Source organism: Schistocerca nitens, chromosome 2 (assembly GCF_023898315.1).
Source record: "Schistocerca nitens isolate TAMUIC-IGC-003100 chromosome 2, iqSchNite1.1, whole genome shotgun sequence".
Taxonomy (NCBI): Eukaryota; Metazoa; Arthropoda; class Insecta; order Orthoptera; family Acrididae; genus Schistocerca; species Schistocerca nitens.
The window spans coordinates 785,526,785-785,548,983 of NC_064615.1; the positions used below are offsets into that span (position 1 = coordinate 785,526,785).

Below are 22,199 nucleotides of genomic sequence, written 5' to 3' on the forward strand. Positions count from 1 at the left end.
AGGGGAGCAGTGCAGCCTTATAGAAATAAAAGTACAAGGAAGCATTTTGATCATTGGCAGCACTTTTTTGAGTCAGTGAAAGTGATAGAAAGTAATTAGGCATAACTTTACTTGTAAATCCTAACTGGACCAGTTACCACAAAGTTGACATGATTAGTGCAGTACTTAAAACATGACGCACACTCTGTTCACAAGTCACACTTCTAATGATATATAAATGCATATCTCATTTTATTTCAAGTGTCATGGATGTGAATAAAGTAAAGAAAGAATATAGCAAGTCTCCCAAATATGTCATGACAATTTGGTGTTTGTCAAATTCATAAACTTGAAACATAGTATGTTCATTGTTTTGCAGAAAATAGAAGGAAGAGTTGCTTCTGATGAGGATCTGAAGCTATCTGATACATTAAGGTATTATATGAGAGACACATTTGCTGCCAAACAGCTTTTATATAGACGTTTACGTTGTTTAACGGATTATGAGAATGCCAACCGAAACCTGGAGAAAGCTCGGACAAAGAACAAGGATATTCATGCGGTGAGGATACTATATTAATTTGTTTAAATTTTAATTGTTCTTTGTGTATGTATAATGCAGATAAAATGTTGAGCTGTGCTAAATTCAGAGAAATTTCATAGAACGATTCCACCATTTGTACATCATACATGATGTGAAGAAAACATGAAGTGAATTTCTTACTGTTGGTTTTGAAATTCTATGAACTAAATAAAACGTTAATGTTTTAATTAAAAATTCTGTCATACAAAGTAACTGTTTTTAATGTTGATATACTAGTCAGTGTAATCTTGTTGTAGTAAAAGTGGAACACTATTAGCTATGAATTGTGTAAAACTTACTAACATTTAATAATGTTAGTCAATACTGGAGTAATTATCTGAAGTACTAAGTTTTTTAAATAAAATGCATATGAACACAGGCAGAGTGATTCCTTTATGGTGCATCATACATTTAGTTGCATAAATACGTACAACCATTTCTTTTATTTAGTTTTTTACAGGATGTTTGTATTTCAGATTAGGGAGAAATGTTGCCACTTCAGTGATAGCTAATTATAAACTTGTGAAGACTGGTTAGAATTCAAGAGACAAAATTTGGAAGCTGATATATAAGAGGGGAGTGAAATGCAATTTGTATACTGTGTGTCTTTTTTTCCTTTTTGTAAGTGCAATAAAATAGGTAGTACATGTACAGGAAAGCTCCACATCGTGATAACACGAATTACATGAAGGTACAAAGAATACAACAATGTTTGACAGGATTATGCCCTTAAAGGTGGATGGAAAGAGAATGAAAAATCTGTTCAGTGCACACTTATGCTATTATCGTATATTAAAATGTTATCTGAGCACCAGTAAAGACAGAGATAAAGATTTTGCTTATTAATGCATAGAATACTATTGTCCAGGAAAGTACAAAAACACAATTTTTTGTCATACTTTCAAAACAGAAAATTCTAAAATACTGAGGAAATAGCCTGACTTGCAAAGCATTGAATGTTCTTTCTATACTGCTGTTTACTGCTGTAATTCTTTAACTTTATTATTAATACCTGGGTATTATTATTTTTGCTATCTCAGGCTCTGGAAGTAGCAGATGTAAGTACTTCTCCACTTAAGCATAATTCATCAACATTCATGCATGTGTCTCCAGAAATTCAGTTCACTGTGTTTCCTTCCTGCAAATGTCAGAATATTCAGCACCTCTTTGAGGTGTTAAATTTAAGTAAAATGTTGATCAAAAACTGATGTAAAAGGCAGTGTCATTGGTATATTGGCAGTGTGTTGAACAAATTAGGTGATTATGAAGTAATTTGCAAGAGAGAAGTACTTTAAAGATTAACGTAGTAGTAGTAGTAGTAGTAGTAGTAGTAGTAGTACATTGCTTATGCCAAAACTTAAGAACAATAATCAGCACTAATAGGCTTATATTTCAAAGTCTTGGATCACAGAGTCTGTTGTCTCTGAAAGTAGTTTAACCTAAGCTGCTTCTTTAAAATCTTCCATTCACATGGTTGTCACCTTCTACCCGATGGAATAAAGATTTCTAACTTGTGTAAATTACAGCAGTGTTTTAAGTAGTTATTCAACTATAATGTTTGTCTTAAAAGTAATCCATGCTTGATGATGGCTCACGGAAAATTTAATTATATCAGATCTATAGATCATATATATCTAAACAAAAACAAAACAAAAAATGATGTGACTTGCCAAATGAAAGTGCTGGCAGGTCGATAGATACACAAACATACACACAAAATTCAAGCTTTCGCAACAAACTGTTGCCTCATCAGGAAAGAGGGAAGGAGAGGGAAAGACGAAAGGATGTGGGTTTTAAGGGAGAGGGTAAGGAGTCATTCCAATCCCGGGAGCGGAAAGACTTACCTTGGGGGGAAAAAAGGACGGGTATATACTCGCGCGCGCGCGCGCACACACACATATATAGACACTAGCAGACATATTTAAAGATCACATGTCTATAGATCACATACATCTGAGGTAGAAGCAGGATTTCCCCATTATGTACAAAGCTGGGGTGCTATTCAAACACTGGAAGGCCTCTGCAATACTGACTATTTAAGAAAGGGAAAATAGGCTGAAGGCGTTAATTGATATTTGTGTTACGGAGGGCATTGATACACTGCTATGGTGGTTTAATGGCTAGCACATCCACCTAGTAAGCAGCAGACCTGTTCTAGTCCCATCAGTGGCAAAAATTTTAATTCATTTCTTGAGCTTTCAAAGTTGACTCATGCCTCAAGGAAAATTTAATAATATCAAATCTTTACGAATGCATAACGTTACAAAATAAATTGGGTAGGTTCAACAACTGAAAACTCTTATAAGTACAACCTTCCTACGTGAATACATTTTTGCTAATGTGATTTCTATGCGTCATAAGCTTTCTGGAGCTCCTCAGTTAGCCTGCTCTTTAGGTAAGCCACCACAGTAGCTTCAGAGTTGTTGACAAATTTTAGATGCTGTCCTTCAAGGTCCTTTTTAGTTGAGGAAACAGTCCGCCACAATCAAGTCTTGACTTCAGGGCAGCTGCAGCAACATTGTGAAACAGATTTGAGTCAGGTAGGCTGTGCAACAAAGGCAGTGTGTGCCGGGGTGTTCCACATCTACATCTACATCTACATCTACATGACTACTCTGCAATTCACATTTAAGTGCTTGGCAGAGGGTTCATCGAACCACAATCATACTCTCTCTCTACCATTCCACTCCCGAACAGCGCACGGGAAACACTAACACCTAAACCTTTCTGTTCGAGCTCTGATTTCTCTTATTTTATTTTGATGATCATTCCTACCTATGTAGGTTCGGCTCAACAAAATATTTTTGCATTCGGAAGAGAAAGTTGGCGACTGAAATTTCGCAAATAGATCTCGCCGCGACGAAAAACGTCTTTGCTTTAATGACTTCCATCCCAACTCGCGTATCATATCTGCCACACTCTCTCCCATATTACGTGATAATAGAAAACGAGCTGCCCTTTTTTGCACCCTTTCGATGTCCTCCGTCAATCCCACCTGGTAAAGATCCCACACCGTGCAGCAATATTCTAACAGAGGACGAACGAGTGTAGTGTAAGCTGTCTCTTTAGTGGACTTGTTGCATCTTCTAAGTGACCTGCCAATTAAACGCAACCTTTGGCTCGTCTTCCCCACAATATTATCTATGTGGTCTTTCCAACTGAAGTTGTTCGTAATTTTAACACCCAGGTACTTAGTTGAATTGACAGCCTTGAGAATTGTACTATTTATCGAGTAATCGAATTCTAATGGATTTCTTTTGGAACTCATGTGGATCACCTCACAGTTTTCGTTATTTAGCGTCAACTGCCACCTGCCACACCATACAGCAATCTTTTCTAAATCGCTTTGCAACTGATACTGGTCTTTGGATGACCTTACTAGACGGTAAATTACAGCATCATCTGCGAACAACCTAAGAGAACTGCTCAGATTGTCATCCAGGTCATTTATATAGATCAGGAACAGCAGAGGTCCCAAGATGCTTCCCTGGGGAACACCTGATATCACTTCAGTTTTACTCGATGATTTGCCATCTATTACTACGAACTGCGACCTTCCTGAGAGAAAATCACGAATCCAGTCGCACAGCTGAGACGATGCCCCATAGGCCCGCAGCTTGATTAGAAGTTGCTTGTGAGGAACGGTGTCAAAAGCTTTCCGGAGATCTAGAAATACGGAATGAACTTGAAATCCCCTGTCGATAGCGGCCATTACTTCGTGCGAATAAAGAGCTAGTTGCGTTGCACAAGAACGATGTTTTCTGAAACCATGCTAGTTACGTATCAATAGATCGTTCCCTTCGAAGTGATTCATAATGTTTGAATACAGTATATGCTCCAAAACCCTACTGCAAACTGACGTCAATGATACAGGTCTGTAGTTCGATGGATTACTCCTAATACCCTTCTTAAACACTGGTGCGACCTGCGCAATTTTCCAATCTGTAGGTACAGATCTGTCAGTGAGCGAGCGGTTGTATATGATTGCTAAGTAGGGAGATATTGTATCAGCGTAATCTGAAAGGAACCTAATCAGTATACAATCTGGATCTGAAGACTTGCCCGTATCAAGCGATTTGAGTTGCTTCGCAACCCCTAAGGTATCTACTTCTAAGAAACTCATGCTAGCAGCTGTTCGTGTATCAAATTCTGGAATATTCCATTCGTCTTCGCTGGTGAAGGAATTTCGGAAAACTGCGTTCAATAACTCCGCTTTAGCGGCACTGTCGTCGGTAACAGCACCATCGGCACTGTGCAGTGAAGGTATTGACTGCGTCTTGCCGCTTGTGTACTTTACATACAACCAGAATTTCTTCGGATTTTCTACCAAATTTCGAGACAATGTTTCATTGTGGAAGCTATTAAAGGCATCTCGCATTGAAGTCCGTGCCAAATTTCGCGTGTCTGTAAATTTTAGCCAATCTTCGGGATTTCGCGTTCTTTTGAACTTCGCATGCTTTTTCCGTTGCCTCTGCAACAGCGTTCGGACCTGTTTTGTGTACCATGGGGGATCAGTTCCATCTCTTACCAATTTATGAGGTATGAATCTCTCAATTGCTGTTGCTACTATATCTTTGAATTTGAGCCACATCTCGTCTACATTTGCACAGTCAGATTGGAAGGAATGGAGATTGTCACTTAGGAAGGCTTCTCGTGACACTTTATCCACTTTTTTAAATAAAATTATTTTGTGTTTGTTTCTGGCGGATTTGGAAGAAACCTTATCGAGCCTAGCTACAGCGACCATGTGATCACTAATCCCTGTATCGGTCATGATGCTCTCTATTAGCTCTGGATTGTTTGTGGCTAAGAGGTCAAGTGTGTTTTCGCAACCATTTACAATTCGCGTGGGTTCGTGGACTAACTGCTCAAAATAATTTTCGGAGAAAGCATTTAGGACAATCTCGGAAGATGTTTTCTGCCTACCACTGGTTTTGAACAAGTATTTTTGCCAACATATCGAGGGAAGGTTGAAGTCCCCACCAACTATAACCGTATGAGTGGGGTATTTATTTGTTAAGAGACTCAAATTTTCTCTGAACTGTTCAGCAACTATATCATCGGAGTCTGGGGGTCCGTAGAAGGAGCCAATTATTAACTTAGTTCGGCTGTTAAGTATAACCTCCACCCATATCAATTCGCACGGAGTATCTACTTCGACTTCACTACAAGATAAACCACTACTGACAGACACACACACTCCCCCCCCCCCCCCCCCCCCCCCCCCCCAGGGGATCCACAACTCTTTTGTGGATACGTGCGTAGCGAGCACGGGACCCCGAGCTGATGTGGCCTTCCTTCCTTTCCGGGCTGCATACCTTCCCTTTCCGCATCCTTCATCCTTCCCCATTCCCCATCTTCGCCCCCCCCCCCCTTTCACCTTGGGCTCTTTATTTCCCTTTCTCTGGGGTTATGGTTTGTGCCTACGTCCGGAGATGGACGCTTGTACATATACTACATTCTTCGCCTTCATTCCTTGCTTGTAAGTCTTCATCCTTCCTTTGTCCTTCTCTTTTCCTTACCTCTTCTCTCTACCTTCTCCGCTGCGGCGTTTGAGACCTCTCTTCTTTCCTTTCCCTTTCTCTTTCTTCCTCTGTGTGCGTGTCTGAAGGCCAACCCACGCACTTCCATGCGTAGCCGGTGACGGGGTAACGCGTAATTCCCCGCCCCGGGTAGACAGGTAGGACATGTACGTACCCCCTGGTAACGGCCAGGCACAGGGAGGGGTGATTACCCGAGCTGATACCTTCCGAAAGTGCCGATTGGTCCCTCCGTCCGTTTGTCGGGAGGTGTGACCTGAGGTGTGAACAATCACCTAAGGCGGGAGTGCCCTCAGAGAGGGCCCCCACAAGGGAGGAGCGCGCCATCGGAGACGCCGGTAATCATGGGGGATTCTTCCGCAATGGTTTCCTCACCTTCCACTATGTCTGCTCACAAACGTAAGTTCACTGAGTCTCAACCACAGTCAGTTCTTCCATCGTTGCCACAGTTCCTTGTTGTTTCTCGGTCTGACGAAGGTCACGACTTCTCCACGGTCAACCCTTTCATTATTCAGAAAGGTGTCGACGCAATTGCAGGTCCTGTAAAGTCTTGTTCCAGATTACGGAATGGCACCCTGTTGTTAGAAACAGTCAGTGCTCTCCAGGCACAAAAATTGCTGCGTACGTCCCTACTACACACCTTCCCTGTCCGGGTGGAACCGCACCGTACCTTAAATTCCTCGCGTGGAGTCGTTTATACACGCTCCCTCGATGGACTGTCTGACGAAGAAATTCAGCACTACCTGTCTGACCAGGGCGTAACGGCTGTTCATAGGGTTATGAAAAGGGTTGACACGAACATCATTCCAACCCGCACTGTCTTCTTGACATTTGACAAAGTTCAACTACCATCGAAAATCAAAGCTGGCTATGAGATAATTTCCGTTCGCCCTTACGTCCCGAACCCTACGCGTTGCTATCGGTGCCAGCGGTTCAATCACACCAGCCAGTCCTGTTCCAATCCGGCCAAATGTGTTACGTGTGGCAGGGATGCCCATGAGGGTGCTTGTCCACCTCCATCCCTCGCTGCATCAACTGTATGGGTGACCACGCCGCTTCCTCTCGAGATTGCCCCGTTTTTAAGGACGAAAAACTCATACAGGAAATTAGGGTGAAGGGAAAGGTGTCAACCTTTGCTGCTCGAAAATTATTCGCCAGTCGACAGCCCACCGTGGCTCAGAAAGGAAACTACAGCACTGTCCTTGCTTCTCCTCGGCCAACAAAGGAGGCGGCCACGCAGACTTGCGACCTCACCTTTAGTGCCACGGTCGTCAGATCGGCCAGCGCAAAGATCGCCCGTTCAACCTCACCACTTTCGCCTGCTCATTCTCTGGCTCACCCTACGTCGAGTTCTGCTAAATCTCGAGCCCAAAAGTCAGACACCAAGACTTTGAAAAAAGAGCATACTCGTGAAGAGTTTTTACGTACGGCAACTTCCCAACCATCGGTTCCTCCTTCCTCTAAACATCATACTTCCAAGAAGGCTACAAAGAAACCCAGTTCCTCTCCTTCTCCGCCAAGGCGTGTCCCATCTACAGCACCACCTGGCGGAAGTCGCCCTCGGCCGTCTTCTGTGTCGCCGAGGCGCACTGCTGGCGGCCGATCAACCGGCCGGTCGCTGGTGGCAGGAGCTGCTCCTGACCAACCTATGGATCAGGATCTTCTGCCTTCGGCTGAATGCCATTCCTTGCTGTCGGTCGCAAGCTCAGAGCAGTCGTTGAGTTGACAGCGACCTTGGTCGCATTCCTCCATTTTCTGTTCACCCTATGTCCATTATCCACTGGAATATCCGCAGTATTCGAGCCAATCGGGATGAATTGTCGATCCTCTTACAATCCTACTCGCCGGTCATCTTCTGTCTTCAGGAAACAAAGCTGCGTCCCCATGACCGCTTTGTTCTCCCTCATTTTCAGTCCGTCCGCTATGATCTCCCCTCTGTTGAAGGCACTCCAGCACACGGAGGACTCATGATTCTTCTCCATGAAACTGTCCATTATCACCCAATCCATTTAAACACTTCCTTCCAAGCTGTCGCCGTCCGTCTTTCCCTTTCTGGATACACGTTCTCTTTTTGTACTGTATACATTCCATCGTCCACACCAATGGCACGAGCTGATCTCCTTCATCTTCTTGGTCAGCTTCCACCCCCATATTTGCTGGTTGGGGACTTCAATGCCCACCACCCGCTTTGGGGATCTCCACATCCTTGTCCACGTGGCTCACTATTGCTAGACGTCTTCCACCAAGCAGATCTAGTTTGCCTCAACACTGGGGTCCCTACGTTTTTGTCTGCCTCCACGGCAAATTTATCTCATTTGGACCTTGCGGTCGGTACTGTTCCGCTAGCTCGGCGCTTCGAATGGTTCGCCCTTGATGATACACACTCGAGTGACCACTTTCCATGTGTCCTTCGACTGGAGCCTCAACGGCCATATATGCGCCTGCGACGCTGGAAGTTTGCTCAAGCCGATTGGACACTGTTTTCGTCTCTAGCGACATTCGATGACCATCACTTTCCCAGCATCGACGATGAGGTCACACATATTACCGACGTTATTCTTACAGCTGCGGAACATTCAATACCACGCACCTCCGAATTGCCCCGGCGCCCCCCAGTTCCTTGGTGGAACGAGGCATGCCGTGATGCACTACGTGAGCGGCGACGTGCTCTCCGCGTTTTCCGCCACCATCCTACTTTGGCCAACTGTATCCGCTATAAGCAGCTACGAGCGCGATGCCGTCGTGTCATCCGCGATAGCAAGAAGGCAAGCTGGAAATTCTTTATTAGCTCATTTAACACCTTCACTCCCGCCTCGGAAGTTTGGAGTCGGCTTCAACGGTTCTCAGGCGCGCCTAGTTTTTCCCCGGTCTCTGGGCTCACTGTCGCGCATGACACATTAGTGGACCCCATCGCAATTTCTAACTCGTTGGGTCAGCACTTTGCTGAGATTTCGAGCTCTTCAAATTACCCACCAGCGTTTCTCCCGAAGAAACGTGCAGCGGAAGTGCGACCTCTTGCTTTCTCCTCTCAAAATCGCGAAAGCTACAATACTGTTTTCTCCTTGCGGGAACTCCAACATGCACTCTCTTCTCGCTCCTCCGCCCCAGGACCAGATGGTATCCACGTCCAAATGTTGCTGCATTTATCAACCAATAGTCTGCGTTACCTCCTTCGCCTTTATAATCGAATTTGGACCGACAGTACTTTTCCCAGACGATGGCGGGAAGCTATCGTCGTTCCTGTTCCGAAACCTGGAAAGGACAAACATCTCCCCTGTAGCTATCGCCCCATTTCTCTCACGAGTAGTGTCTGTAAGGTTTTGGAGCGTATGGTGAATTACCGTTTAGCGTGGTGGCTGGACTCCCACAGTCTTTTAACACCTGCCCAATGCGGATTCCGAAAGCATCGTTCTGCAGTTGACCATCTTGTTGCTCTCTCTCCACTTATATCATGAACAATTTTCTCCGGAAACGCCAAACGGTAGCAATATTTTTTGATCTGGAGCGAGCATACGATACCTGTTGGAGGACAGGCATCCTCCGCACACTGTTCTCTTGGGGCTTTCGAGGCCGGCTGCCCCTTTTTCTTCGCGAATTTATGGCAGAGCGCACATTTAGGGTGCGGGTGAACACTACTCTCTCCCGCACTTTCTCCCAAGAAAACGGGGTACCCCAGGGCTCCGTGCTGAGTGTTGTACTGTTTGCCATCGCTATAAATCCAATTATGGATTGTCTCCTTCCCGATGTCTCGGGCTCCCTCTTTGTGGATGATTTTGCGATCTACTACAGCTCTCAACGGACTAGCCTTCTTGAACGACGTCTTCAAGGATGTCTCGATCGCCTCCACTCTTGGAGCATCGAAACAGGCTTCCGTTTCTCTCCCAGTAAGACCGTTTGTGTTAATTTTTGGCGACGTAAGGAGTTTCTTCCGCCCTCCTTACATCTAGGACCTGTCAACCTTCCATTTTCAGATGTCGCTAAATTCTTGGGTCTTACGTTTGACAGAAAACTGTGCTGGTCCTCCCACGTTTCCTATCTTTCAGCTCGCTGTCTGCGATCGCTTAACACCCTCCGTGTCCTGAATGGTACCTCCTGGGGAGCGGACCGAGTGGTCCTTCTCCGCCTCTATCGCGCCTTAGTGCGCTCGAAATTGGATTATGGAAGCATAGTCTACTCCTCTGCTCGGCCGTCTATTCTTCGGCTTCTCGACTCTATCCACCACCGTGGATTACATTTAGTGTCTGGAGCTTTTTACACTAGCCCTGTGGAAAGCCTTTATGCTGAGACTGCTGAACCTCCGTTGTCCAATCGGCGAGCGGTCCTAAGTCGTTATGCTAGCCATCTGTCTTCCATGCCTGCTAATCCAGCCCATGCCCTTTATTTCGACGCCTCATTTGATGTAGGGTATGCTGGCCGCTCCTCCTCCCTACTACCCCCGGGAGTCCGCTTCCGTCAACTGCTCCATTCTCTTTCCTTCCGCTTTCCTAAAACCTTTTTGACAACTTCGGGTACGGCACCGTCTTGGCTCCGTCCCCGGATCTGCCTGGTACGTGACCTTTGTCGATTTCCCAAGGGTGGTACCCCTACACTTGTTTATCGTAGTGCATTTGCTGCTCTATGTGCACAAATGACGGACGCCACATTTATTTACACCGACGGCTCGAAAACATCGTTAGGTGTAGGGAGTGCCTATATTGTTGGCGACACCCCAAATCAATTTCGGCTTCCCGACCAGTGTTCGGTGTATACAGCGGAGCTTTACGCTGTTCTCCAGGCTGTCCACTACATCCACCGCCATCGGCGGATACAGTAAGTTATCTGCTCAGATTCTCTCAGCTCTCTCCTCAGTCTCCAAGCTCTTTACCCTGTGCACCCTCTGGTCCACCGGATTCAGGACTGTCTGCGCTTGCTCCATCTGGGGGGCGTCTCGGTGGCGTTCCTCTGGCTCCCGGGAAACGCTGGTATCCGTGGGAATGAGGCGGCCGATATAGCGGCCAAGGCTGCAGTCTCTCTTCCTCGGCCAGCTATTCAATCGCTTCCCTTCACCGATCTACGGAGCGGTTTATGTCGCAAAGTTGCTCATTTATGGCATGCGCATTGGTTAACACTTCCCAATAATAAATTGCGGGAAGTGAAAGCTCTTCCTTGCGCTTGGACTTCTTCCTCCCGAACGCGTCGTCGGGAGGAGGTAATTTTAACTAGACTCCGGATAGGGCACTGTCTTTTTAGCCATCGACATCTTTTAAGCGGCGATCCTCCCCCACTGTGTCCCCACTGCTCTCAGCTGTGGACGGTAAGACACCTTTTAATTGAATGCCCCTATTTTAATCCGTTACGCGCCCGTCTACAGCTATCGCCTGATCTATCGTCGATTTTAGCAGCCATTACCTTGTAAAACTTGATTTGTGTCTCTTCTCACCTTTTCTCAATGTTCTATTGATTGTTCCACATATCATTTGATATTTATTCTGGAAGCTTATAATATTGCATAGTTAGTCTTTATTCTTATTTTTGTACCTCTGTATAGGATTTCTGTCACCTTTATTTGCTGAGAATATCCATTTTTGTCATATGTTCCATAAGATTCTAGCCACATGGTCAAAAGCTTTCTGTCTGTAAGTGTGAAGTGTTTTTCCCTACTGGACTCCTTTTTCTATAATTGAACAGTGAAAACAAAAACATTAGTATAGGAGCTTGCTTTTCTTAAACCATTTTGTTCTTCTGATCATAAATTTTTAGCAGTAATTTCTAGGCAATGATTTATTATCTTGGCATGAATCTAATATGCTGTGTCCGCTAATACTTACCATATATTTTTAAAAATTTGTTGAAAATGGATACTACATATTAAGTTGGATGTTGTCCAATCTCATACTCCATACAAAATTTGGTTTTCCCAAAATTAATATTTGTGATTTCTTTGAATGAATACCACAGTTATAATATGCTGGGTTAAGTGATTGTCCATAAAATAAATACAGTATAATCTCAGTTGACCATTTTATACCACTTTCAAAGCCGAAACAACAGTCTAGTTTACAGTAGGAACATTAAAATTAGTGAGTGTTGCCATTAAACTGCAATTATTTAAGTATGACAGTTAATAATAGGGAAAATCATTATTGGTGATGAATGAGATTCATTTGTGGAATCTGCATGGTAACAAGGCAACTAGATTGCATTATGAATTTCAAAAAAGTTACAAATTTTGTTACTCTAAATCTTTAATTTACCTATATCTCATTTGCTATAAATTCCACCATGGAGAACATTAAAGGATGTGGGATGAGTCGAAGTACGGAGACGTACTGTAACCTTTACTAACAACTATCATTAATTGTCTATGTTCCAATCCTTTTTTTGACAAATTGTCAGTAAGTGACCATCAAGCAAGTATCGTTAATAGAAAGGAACCAAACAAGAGACTTATGGCTATGAATGTTTCATAACTACTCTGGTTTATGGTGTAAGCAGTGACTCAAGGGGTAAAATCAAGGCTGTTATCTTCCTCAGGCATGGACTTGGTGCTGGAGCAGACAAAAATGACCATCTATTCAGTCTGTTCTTGCAGCAACACTACTTAGTAAGACTGTAACTGAAGTCCATTTGTTATGGAGTAACATATGCAGTAAGTGATTGTCAGCTTGACAGTCTCACCAAGTAGAAACGTTTTATTGTTTCCTAATATCTTACTTTCCACCTTGACTCATATTTCCATTTAGATAGTGAAATGGGTGTGCAATCAGATCGAAATGAATGTAATTTGAGGGAGTACGTTATGACTGCTTACGCAAATCTACACACACTGAACCATTGTGGTAACAAAGTGCACTATTATACCTGTTGATGTGTGGTGGTCTCAAAAGGAAAGATGGCTCATCGTTGGTGTTGCCTGGGAAAGTGCATTGTGTTGCCTCAAATGGGCTGAACTGTCAAAAGTGACAAGCTGTTTTGATTGCACTGTACTGATCATTTGCTTTTTTTCAGCTGATTTACTTTATAATCGATTTTCTATTAGCTTCAAAAATAGTTAAGTGGTAACTTTTATATATAAAAATTTAGTATACGTCAGATAAGACAAGTTATCTTTAATAAGGAAGGCAGATTATTTGGTTGGGTATATTCTATATAAATCAGTCTAATTTTGGTGATTTTTGTCACAAAACATTGCTGACTTCTTATTAATCAAACTACGTGAAAGGGGCACTGAAAATCATCTTACAGTCTAATACCTTGGGAATATTTTTACCAACTGAGTTAATATCTGCAGATATTGCTGACCTGACCCTTTCCTGTAACGTTTCTCAATGTTGTTGTAGATTTCACTGATGGAGAACCAATCAGTTCAACCTCACAGGAGGCTCATGACTCTGTTGTGAGTACATGCATGGCAAACATAGGTCTGCAGGTTATTGCAGACCTACTTCCTTTCCTGTGTTTCAACTTTGTCTGACTATTGTTCCTTCTCTTACTCTCTCTTATGGTAGCAGCCCTTTGCTATTGACCTTGCTGTTTCTTAGACTCTACTTTCCTTTCTTGGAATATTCATTCATTTACTTCACATCACCTTTTGGTTGAAGCAAGTTTTGGTTCCCTTCTTGGTTCGAACTTTTCCAAATTTTTCTCTAGTGTGGACTAACTGGGGAAGAACATTTTAAGTAACACCTATGGTGTGCATATGTGTGTTTCAAACCCAAGGTGGCAGCCAATTGGATGTGGTTGGGTTGTTTTGTACTCTTTCAGTTGACCCTTGTCAATGAAGGGATCACACTGCCGATGTCTGAGCTGCTAGCTCCCCTTGCATGTCAAGGAGTAAATGAGTCTTCATGGGACATGAAGACCACAAGCAACAGATCATGCCAGATGGCCTTCACTGTGACTGTGTGCTGCCCATAGAGAGAGCCCTTGATTGGAGCAAGTGGCATCATGATGGACATTTCACACATCAGTCATGTGAAATTACACCAAAACAGTTCTAATCTGGCTCACATCAGACAGGTCTAGACATCTAAATGTTGATGCCGCTTTCTGTACTCGGGCTACCCCATGAGAAGACAGACAAGCCAGATGTCTGGTAGTGAAAAAATTTATGCAATACTTAGTGTGTAATTGAACTGAATGGGATACTTTCACTGTGACAAAGCCATTATTTTTTGTGGAACTTACTGAAAATTACTGTGAAGTTGAGTCTTTTGGTAAAACGTGCAAGGAACTGCTATTACTCAAAGCTGCCTCTGCTGCACAATCTTCTTCAGGGATGTGATAGTTTGGGTGGCATACCAGTGACCATTGTTGTAAACGAAAATTTGAATACACTTCAAGAAATGATCTTGCACAGAGACCCTACACTCCAAACGAATGAATAACTATGGGCTAATCTCAAGTAGTGGACATATTGGTGTTCATTGTGTCTGAAAAGGTCACAAGGATAATCAAACAGATACAGGCTCCTTCATTTTAGCTTTTGAAGGGAATGTCTTCTTGGAAAAAGTCAGTCACAGTGCATATATGTGATCCGAAACCTTAAGTCCTAACTCCCATGATGTGATGCGTGTACTTTGGTCATATTGTCCCAATGCACAGCAAACCCAAAATGGAGCAACTGCAGAAGATCCTTCTTGGAACAAAGTCCTTGTGAATAACTAAAAAGAGTTACATGGAACACTATTCTCCATGTTAACTGGTTTACCCAGTTTTGAAGAAAGAAAAGATGATGCAGGAATATAAATATAATGACTGCCTGTTGTATACTGAGGCACAAAAAAATAAGAGTGCCTACATATACCCTGTTATGGTGACCAGTTACGCACAGCCATAACCCCCACAATATCCCAAACCAGTTCTCCCAACATCCCAGAAGCAAGTACTTCCTCTGGCACCTATCGATAACAGAGCTCCCCCTAAGGACCTCTCTCCCTGGAAACCCACAGATCAGAGGCCCGATGCCAGCCCACTCTTCCTGCCCCTATGCTCATTGCAGATAGGCCCTTGCAAGACTCTTGTCCACCTAAGGCTGCAAGGGAGATGAAGGCTACCTCTGTGACCCCAGACTTATCAGGTCTTCCCCCGCCCCCCCCCCCCCCCCCTCCATTCTTCTGCCGCACCGTTGGTTTCTGAACCAATTCTCATTAATGTGGCTCCATCGTCATTGGTGACAGGCAGAGATCTTTGGGTGTGACCAGTCCTCCTGGCCCCCTGGATCCTTCAAGCCTAACCTGGACATCTGCAAAGTGATCATTCAGTGGAACTGTAATGGATATTAGTCACCTGTCAGAACAGTAACACCTTATTTCCTCCTTTTTCACAGTTTTCTTTGTCCTACAAGAAATGTGCTTCACTGATAAGTTCCCAGCTGCCTCTGGTTATTGTGCAGTTTTCAGAACCGCACTGGCCCCGAGAGAGCATCTGGCCTTTTGTTCTTTAGGTGTGTAGTTTCTGGGAGGGACGGTTCCAAAGTGACAATCTGCTTTGGTTGGAAACTAGTCAAAATGACTTTAAATGTAAACACCTCATTGCAATCTCTTTTGCCCTGCATAAAGCATATGACTCTGTCTGGCACCATCACATCCTACTTACCCTCCATTATTGGGGCTTTTGAGGCTCCCTGCTGATTTTTGTAAATTTTTATCGTATGGTTTATTCCAGGATGAAGTTAGTGCTTTACACAGTTCTCAACAGGCCCAAGAGAATGGCATTCCACAGGAATCCAGGCTGAGTTTACACTTCCTCACAGCTGTCAATGGACTAGTGACCTCTATCAGACCATTTGTCACCCCCATGCTGTCATGTCAATGCTTTTTGCATTTAGACAGCTTCCACTCTGAGCCTTGATTGAGTGCCAACTCCAAGGTGCCATCAGACAGGTCTCTGCTTGAACAATTTCCCATGCTTTCCAGTTCTCTGTTGCAAAAATGTGGGTGGTGCATTTTTATCGTACCATGGTCCACTTGGTTACGCAAAACTTGTGTGTTGTTGAGGTCATGATTTTTCTGAGACTCATCATTGATAAGAAACTGACTGGGGGGCCCCCATATTTGTTAAGTATAAACTAATAGCAGGAGAAATCTTAACACTCTGTGCTTCCTTGCCCACACATCTTGGGATGCAGATCATGCTTCTTTCTGTCGTATCTGCTGGGCTCTGGTTCTGTCCCCCTTGGACTATGCTTACTAGGTGCATGGCTTTGAGGTGCCTTAAATTGTTTCACCAAGCCATTGTGGGGTTGGCCACTGCCACCTTCTGGACAAGTACTGTGAACAGTCACCTTGCTGAAGTGAGGATCTTCCTACTTCAGATCTGATGGTACCAACTCTTCACCTATGCAGTCACTGTTAAACAGTTTACTGTTAAACAGTTTACTGTTAAACAGTTTACTGTTAAACAGTTTACTGATCAACAGTTTACTGATCAACAGTTTACTGATCAACAGTTTACTGATCAACAGTTTACTGATCAACAGTTTACTGATCAACAGTTTACTGATCAACAGTTTACTGATCAACAGTTTACTGATCAACAGTTTACTGATCAACAGTTTACTGATCAACAGTTTACTGATCAACAGTTTACTGATCAACAGTTTACTGATCAACAGTTTACTGATCAACAGTTTACTGATCAACAGTTTACTGATCAACAGTTTACTGATCAACAGTTTACTGATCAACAGTTTACTGATCAACAGTTTACTGATCAACAGTTTACTGATCAACAGTTTACTGATCAACAGTTTACTGATCAACAGTTTACTGATCAACAGTTTACTGATCAACAGTTTACTGATCAACAGTTTACTGATCAACAGTTTACTGATCAACAGTTTACTGATCAACAGTTTACTGATCAACAGTTTACTGATCAACAGTTTACTGATCAACAGTTTACTGATCAACAGTTTACTGATCAACAGTTTACTGATCAACAGTTTACTGATCAACAGTTTACTGATCAACAGTTTACTGATCAACAGTTTACTGATCAACAGTTTACTGATCAACAGTTTACTGATCAACAGTTTACTGATCAACAGTTTACTGATCAACAGTTTACTGATCAACAGTTTACTGATCAACAGTTTACTGATCAACAGTTTACTGATCAACAGTTTACTGATCAACAGTTTACTGATCAACAGTTTACTGATCAACAGTTTACTGATCAACAGTTTACTGATCAACAGTTTACTGATCAACAGTTTACTGATCAACAGTTTACTGATCAACAGTTTACTGATCAACAGTTTACTGATCAACAGTTTACTGATCAACAGTTTACTGATCAACAGTTTACTGATCAACAGTTTACTGATCAACAGTTTACTGATCAACAGTTTACTGATCAACAGTTTACTGATCAACAGTTTACTGATCAACAGTTTACTGATCAACAGTTTACTGATCATCCAAGCTATCCTATTCTTTTTGCATGGTTGGGGCAACACGGCGACTCCTGCCCTCAGGTGAGATTACCAGCTGAAATGCGCCTTTCAGCCCTCTGCCGGGACCTCGCCTGTCCTCCTCAGAATGTAATCTCTGTGTTTTCTCTTCAAATCCCCCCCTTTCCCACTTTGCTTGATACCTAGGCCACAAATTAGGACCCTTATATTTCAAGAATATAATCAGTCCTTTGGTGTCCGTTCCTTTCAGTTCTGCAAGAATATCAGGGTGCAATGGTCTTTCCAACTAATTGCTCTAAAGCTATGGATAGAAAAGATCTCCTACTGGTCAGGAGCACCATTCTTTACAGAGACATGACATTTTTAAGACAAGCTGACAGCCGTTAACAGAGCCCTCTGTTTTTATCAAACGAGCCTGCCTTGACTGCATTTTAATATGTAGCAACTCGGAGCAGTCTCCAGGCCAGGAATGAACTGGCTGGCTGTCTGGCTAGAGGCACAATTACTCGCTTCATTTTCTTTGACGTTCCAGCTGCAAGTAAGGGCTCTGCAAACCACGAGTTGGCGCATTGGGTGGACTGCTGCCACCTATAATAAACTCCATACTATAAAGGAGATTGCTGCTGTATGGCAATCTTCCTTCTGTTCCTCCTGGAAGGAATTCATTGCATTTCACCTCTGCATCAGTCATATTGGTCACTATTTTATGTGACAAGTCAATTCTGCATTGTGGTAATGGAGTTTTGCTGACAGTTGATCATGGCCCCCTCTTCCTGCCTGTCCATGCTAAGCACTATCTTCTGAATTCTTTGTCTCATGTTGATGGATGACTGACTGACAATTGAACTAGTTCTCCATTTATCTCCATGACTTGTTTTTATTCTCAGATATGTTGTAAACTACCTTTGGAGGAGTGGGGGTCATTGGGGATGATTGTGTCTACTCCCACAAGCTGGACCACAGGGATCTTCACCCTTACATCCTTGCCTGCTGCTTCTGTCAGTCCTCTTTGTTTTCACTGCTTTAAGGCATTCAGCTCTGTCTCTGCTGCACCATGTTTCTAATTTTATGATTACCACTATTGATTAGTGGAGGTTGCCTCCTCTTTAATGCTTTGCCAATGATGGACTGGGGATGGGACAGCTGTGGAATGGCCTACCTCCTTCGCACGCAGAGTTCCAGGGGACATCCATGTGCACCCTTAACTATTTCGTCTTGTTTTATTATGAACATTCGAATTGATGTCCATTACATTTTTAGCATTTTCCTTTTTACTTTTCTGGATCTTTTGACTGGAAGGCATTGTTTACTCTGTAGCTGTCTTTGCTCTTAACTGAGTTGACAGGGTTGGACACGGTTGGGGTTTCTCTCACCATGACTGAGCTTAAGCGACCACTCTGTTGTATGTATCGTCCAATCTGTATACTTTTACTTCCACAAAAATAATTTTTTCAGGTCTGGCATCATTATTGCCTTTAGTTCCCCATTTACATTGCTCCTACCTATTTCTTTCAACATTCCTGATGGACATCACTACTTCCAGATGAATGAGCCGTTGTCTGAGGGACTGATGACCTCACTGTTTCATTCCTTACCCCAATCAACCAACCAACAGTTGAGTGTGTTGTATACACTAATAAATTGTAAATAAGTATTGACAGTTTATGTTCATGTGGAATAGTACCTTCCTATAGTCTCTGCTTTTATGCCGAGGTGCCCATCCAGGGGCAGTGTATGCTTTGCCTTCTCTTCTGTTAACCTACCAGGTCAGTTCACACTGATTATTTGTGCCCTCTAAGTAATACAAGACTTGCTGACAAACTTGAAAACTGCTAATGGGATTACAAATGTTAAATTAATTGTAAAGTGACACTAGTTGTGATTTCAAAGTGCCAAATGATGATATCCTTGGTTTGGAGTAATGTTTCACCATTAATTTGCTGGTGTTTCCTGGACTCTGGCAATGAGTAATGTTTTTTCTTTGTATTTGTTAAAATAAATTTTAAAATTGTAAGTTATTCAAGAAAAAAACATTTGTTTTTAGGCAGAACTGGTGCAACAGCGTGCATGTGAAAAATTTGAGCAGATGTCTGAGAAGGCAAAAGAAGGTAATTCTTAATTTACGCTCTCATGTTACATAAAATAACATTACATTTGTACTTTCATGTTACAGAAAATAACATTACACCTACCTATGTAGGTTGCCATTTTTAAATTTTTTGTGTTCAGTCTTTTTTCCTGTCCTTATTTGCTTATATCTTTGTCTTTAGCAGTAGAGTAAAATTTCATCTTTTTAGGCTTGTGGGCCTTAAATTTCAGTGTGCATTACTAAATTAGTCATTTGTTGTGCCTTTCATTTACTTTTAAAACACTTGATCATCTGTGATGAATTGACGACTTATCTACTCTTGGTATACAAATATCTGCAATTTAGGTAAACTAAAACAACAAAGCATTTATGAAATGAAATGGAGTTGTTAACTTAAGTCTTTGTAACTTCAAATTTGTTATGGGGATTTCATCTTCCGGATACTTTTGTCTATCTTTAGTGCACAGTTTCCTCTCTGAATTTGAGTCGACATGTATAATTAATATCCATTTCTTGGTGATTTATCTCTGGGTTTGAGCTCCCAGAATTGTGAAAATGTCTATTTTTATTGATTGTTTCACAAACTTGATAACCATGACAGTTATCCAAGTGCTATGTGATGTGAGTAACAGAAGCTCAAACTATACATCTGTTTTCTCAACTGCAATAGCTATGATAATAGGCTCAGTTGCACAATCTTGCATTTGATGTTATTGGGATGAAACAAACAGCTAGAAAACTCTGAAAAACCACCTGAGAACGGTTTTCGATTTAAACCATAAAAAGAGCTATTTAATTACTACAGTACGGCTTTTGTGGCTCTTGAAAGTGGACACTTGTCAGAAAATGGTTGAAAAAGTACACTGTCTTAAATATATGTTGGATGTTGCCCCTTTTACAGTCAAAATATAGTATTCACATACGAAATAAAAGTAGACATTCCAAAGTATATTCATGCTGGAGTAGCATTTTACAAGAAAATGTTTCCATAGCAAAATAGTGACTCAGAGTATTGTATGCTCACATCACTGTTTAAATGTTGTAGATTTTAATATCAAGAAAAGCCATTTCTATAGATTACACAGGTCAAAGATGGAAAAACTTTTTTGCTAAAAATACCTTATTCTTATGTTTTTCTGGATGGGAAATCCAAATATGATACGGTGGGAAATCCAAATATGATACTTAAAAAACTGTATCACCCACCATTTCTTAACATTTTACAGTTAAATTTATTATATTAAACAATTTTTAAAAGAATTTATCAGCTTTTATGTAGTTAAAATAATTTAGAAAAGAGGTGTAATGAATGTGATGACATTGGTAGCACTGCTGGAAAAAATGGTGGATTATGTTTTTGTGTTAACAGATGTTTTGTTTACTGTCAACATTACCTCACTGCCCTGTTTCCTGTGCACTTGCTCAGTACAATGTCTAATTGTGGTTGTAAAAACTCTGCTATCAGTTTTTGTTTTATTTGTGGTGAATTTGTGATTAAACGAACACCAAAGAAACATGACAGACTTTGACAAAAGTTTATCTATCATACTTTGGATCTAAACTTGGTGATAAAGATAAATCTTGGGTGCCTTATAAGGTATGTTTGTGTGTTGAAGATATGAGAAAATTGTCCAAAAAGGAGAAAAGTCTTTGGATTTGCTGTAACTATGATATGGAGGTAGCCAAGAAATCATTCCAATGATTGCTTCTTTTGCAGTGTTGGTATTACTGGTCATAATTCGAAAAACAAGAAGGTAATAAGCTACCCTAACTTTCTGTCTGCCATCTGACCAGTAGATTTGCCCGTTCTTGAACCACCAGATGATTTAAATTCTATTCAAACAGAAGTATTTTCTGATGTATAATCTGATTTAGATGAACGTGGTGGTGGTGGTGGTGGTCCAGGTCCATTATAATACAGAAAGTCTAAAGCCCAAATTGTTTACTCAGACCGAGCTTAACGATTTGGTTAGGGATCTGGGCTTAACGAAAGAAAAAGCTGAATTGCTTGGCACTGAATTAAAAAAAATTATCAGTTGGAACCAGCATATACATGTATAGAGAGAGAGAGAGAGAGAGAGAGAGAGAGAGAGAGAGAGAGAGAGAGAGAGAGAGGAGAGGGAGAGAGAGCAGCAAGTTTCCAAGTTTTTTTAACAAGGTGTTTTAATGTATTGCTCAGATATTCCTGGTCTGATGAATGAGTTTGGTATTGAATACAAAAATGAAGACTGGAGGCTGTTTATTGATTCATCCACAACTATTTAAAGGCGGTTTTATTACACAATGGTAACATATATGCATCTATACCTGTTAGACATTCTATAAATGTGAAAGAAAGCTATGAAAACCTAAAAATGGTGCTAAATAAAATAGGCTATTCTGCTCATGGTTGGATGATACGTGGTGATCTAAAAGTAACATGGATGCTCCTTGGTACTAAATTTCCATGTTTCGTGTGTGAATGGGACAGTAGGGCTAGAGATCAGCACTGGTGCAGAAAGGACTAGCCTGTGATGGAGTCTTTAAAACCGGGTGGAAGCACATTCTAGGCAAAAACCTTGTAGATCCAAAAAGCGTACTCCTGCAACCTCTGCATATAAAGTCAGGCCTAAT

General features: G+C 42.0%; 1 protein-coding gene across 3 annotated transcripts in view; it reads left to right on the forward strand.

The window, feature by feature from the left end:
* LOC126237045 (sorting nexin-6) overlaps positions 1-22,199 on the forward strand; it is an 80,039-nt gene that overhangs the window by 47,710 nt on the left and 10,130 nt on the right. For 2 of the 3 annotated variants that reach the window (XM_049946809.1, XM_049946807.1), the window contains 3 exons: positions 359-541; positions 1,603-1,620; positions 19,542-19,605. In XM_049946809.1, coding sequence (XP_049802766.1) covers positions 359-541; positions 1,603-1,620; positions 19,542-19,605 — 265 coding nt within the window. The remainder of the gene's footprint in view (positions 1-358; positions 542-1,602; positions 1,621-19,541; positions 19,606-22,199) is intronic. The other variant, XM_049946808.1, reaches the window with a different exon arrangement.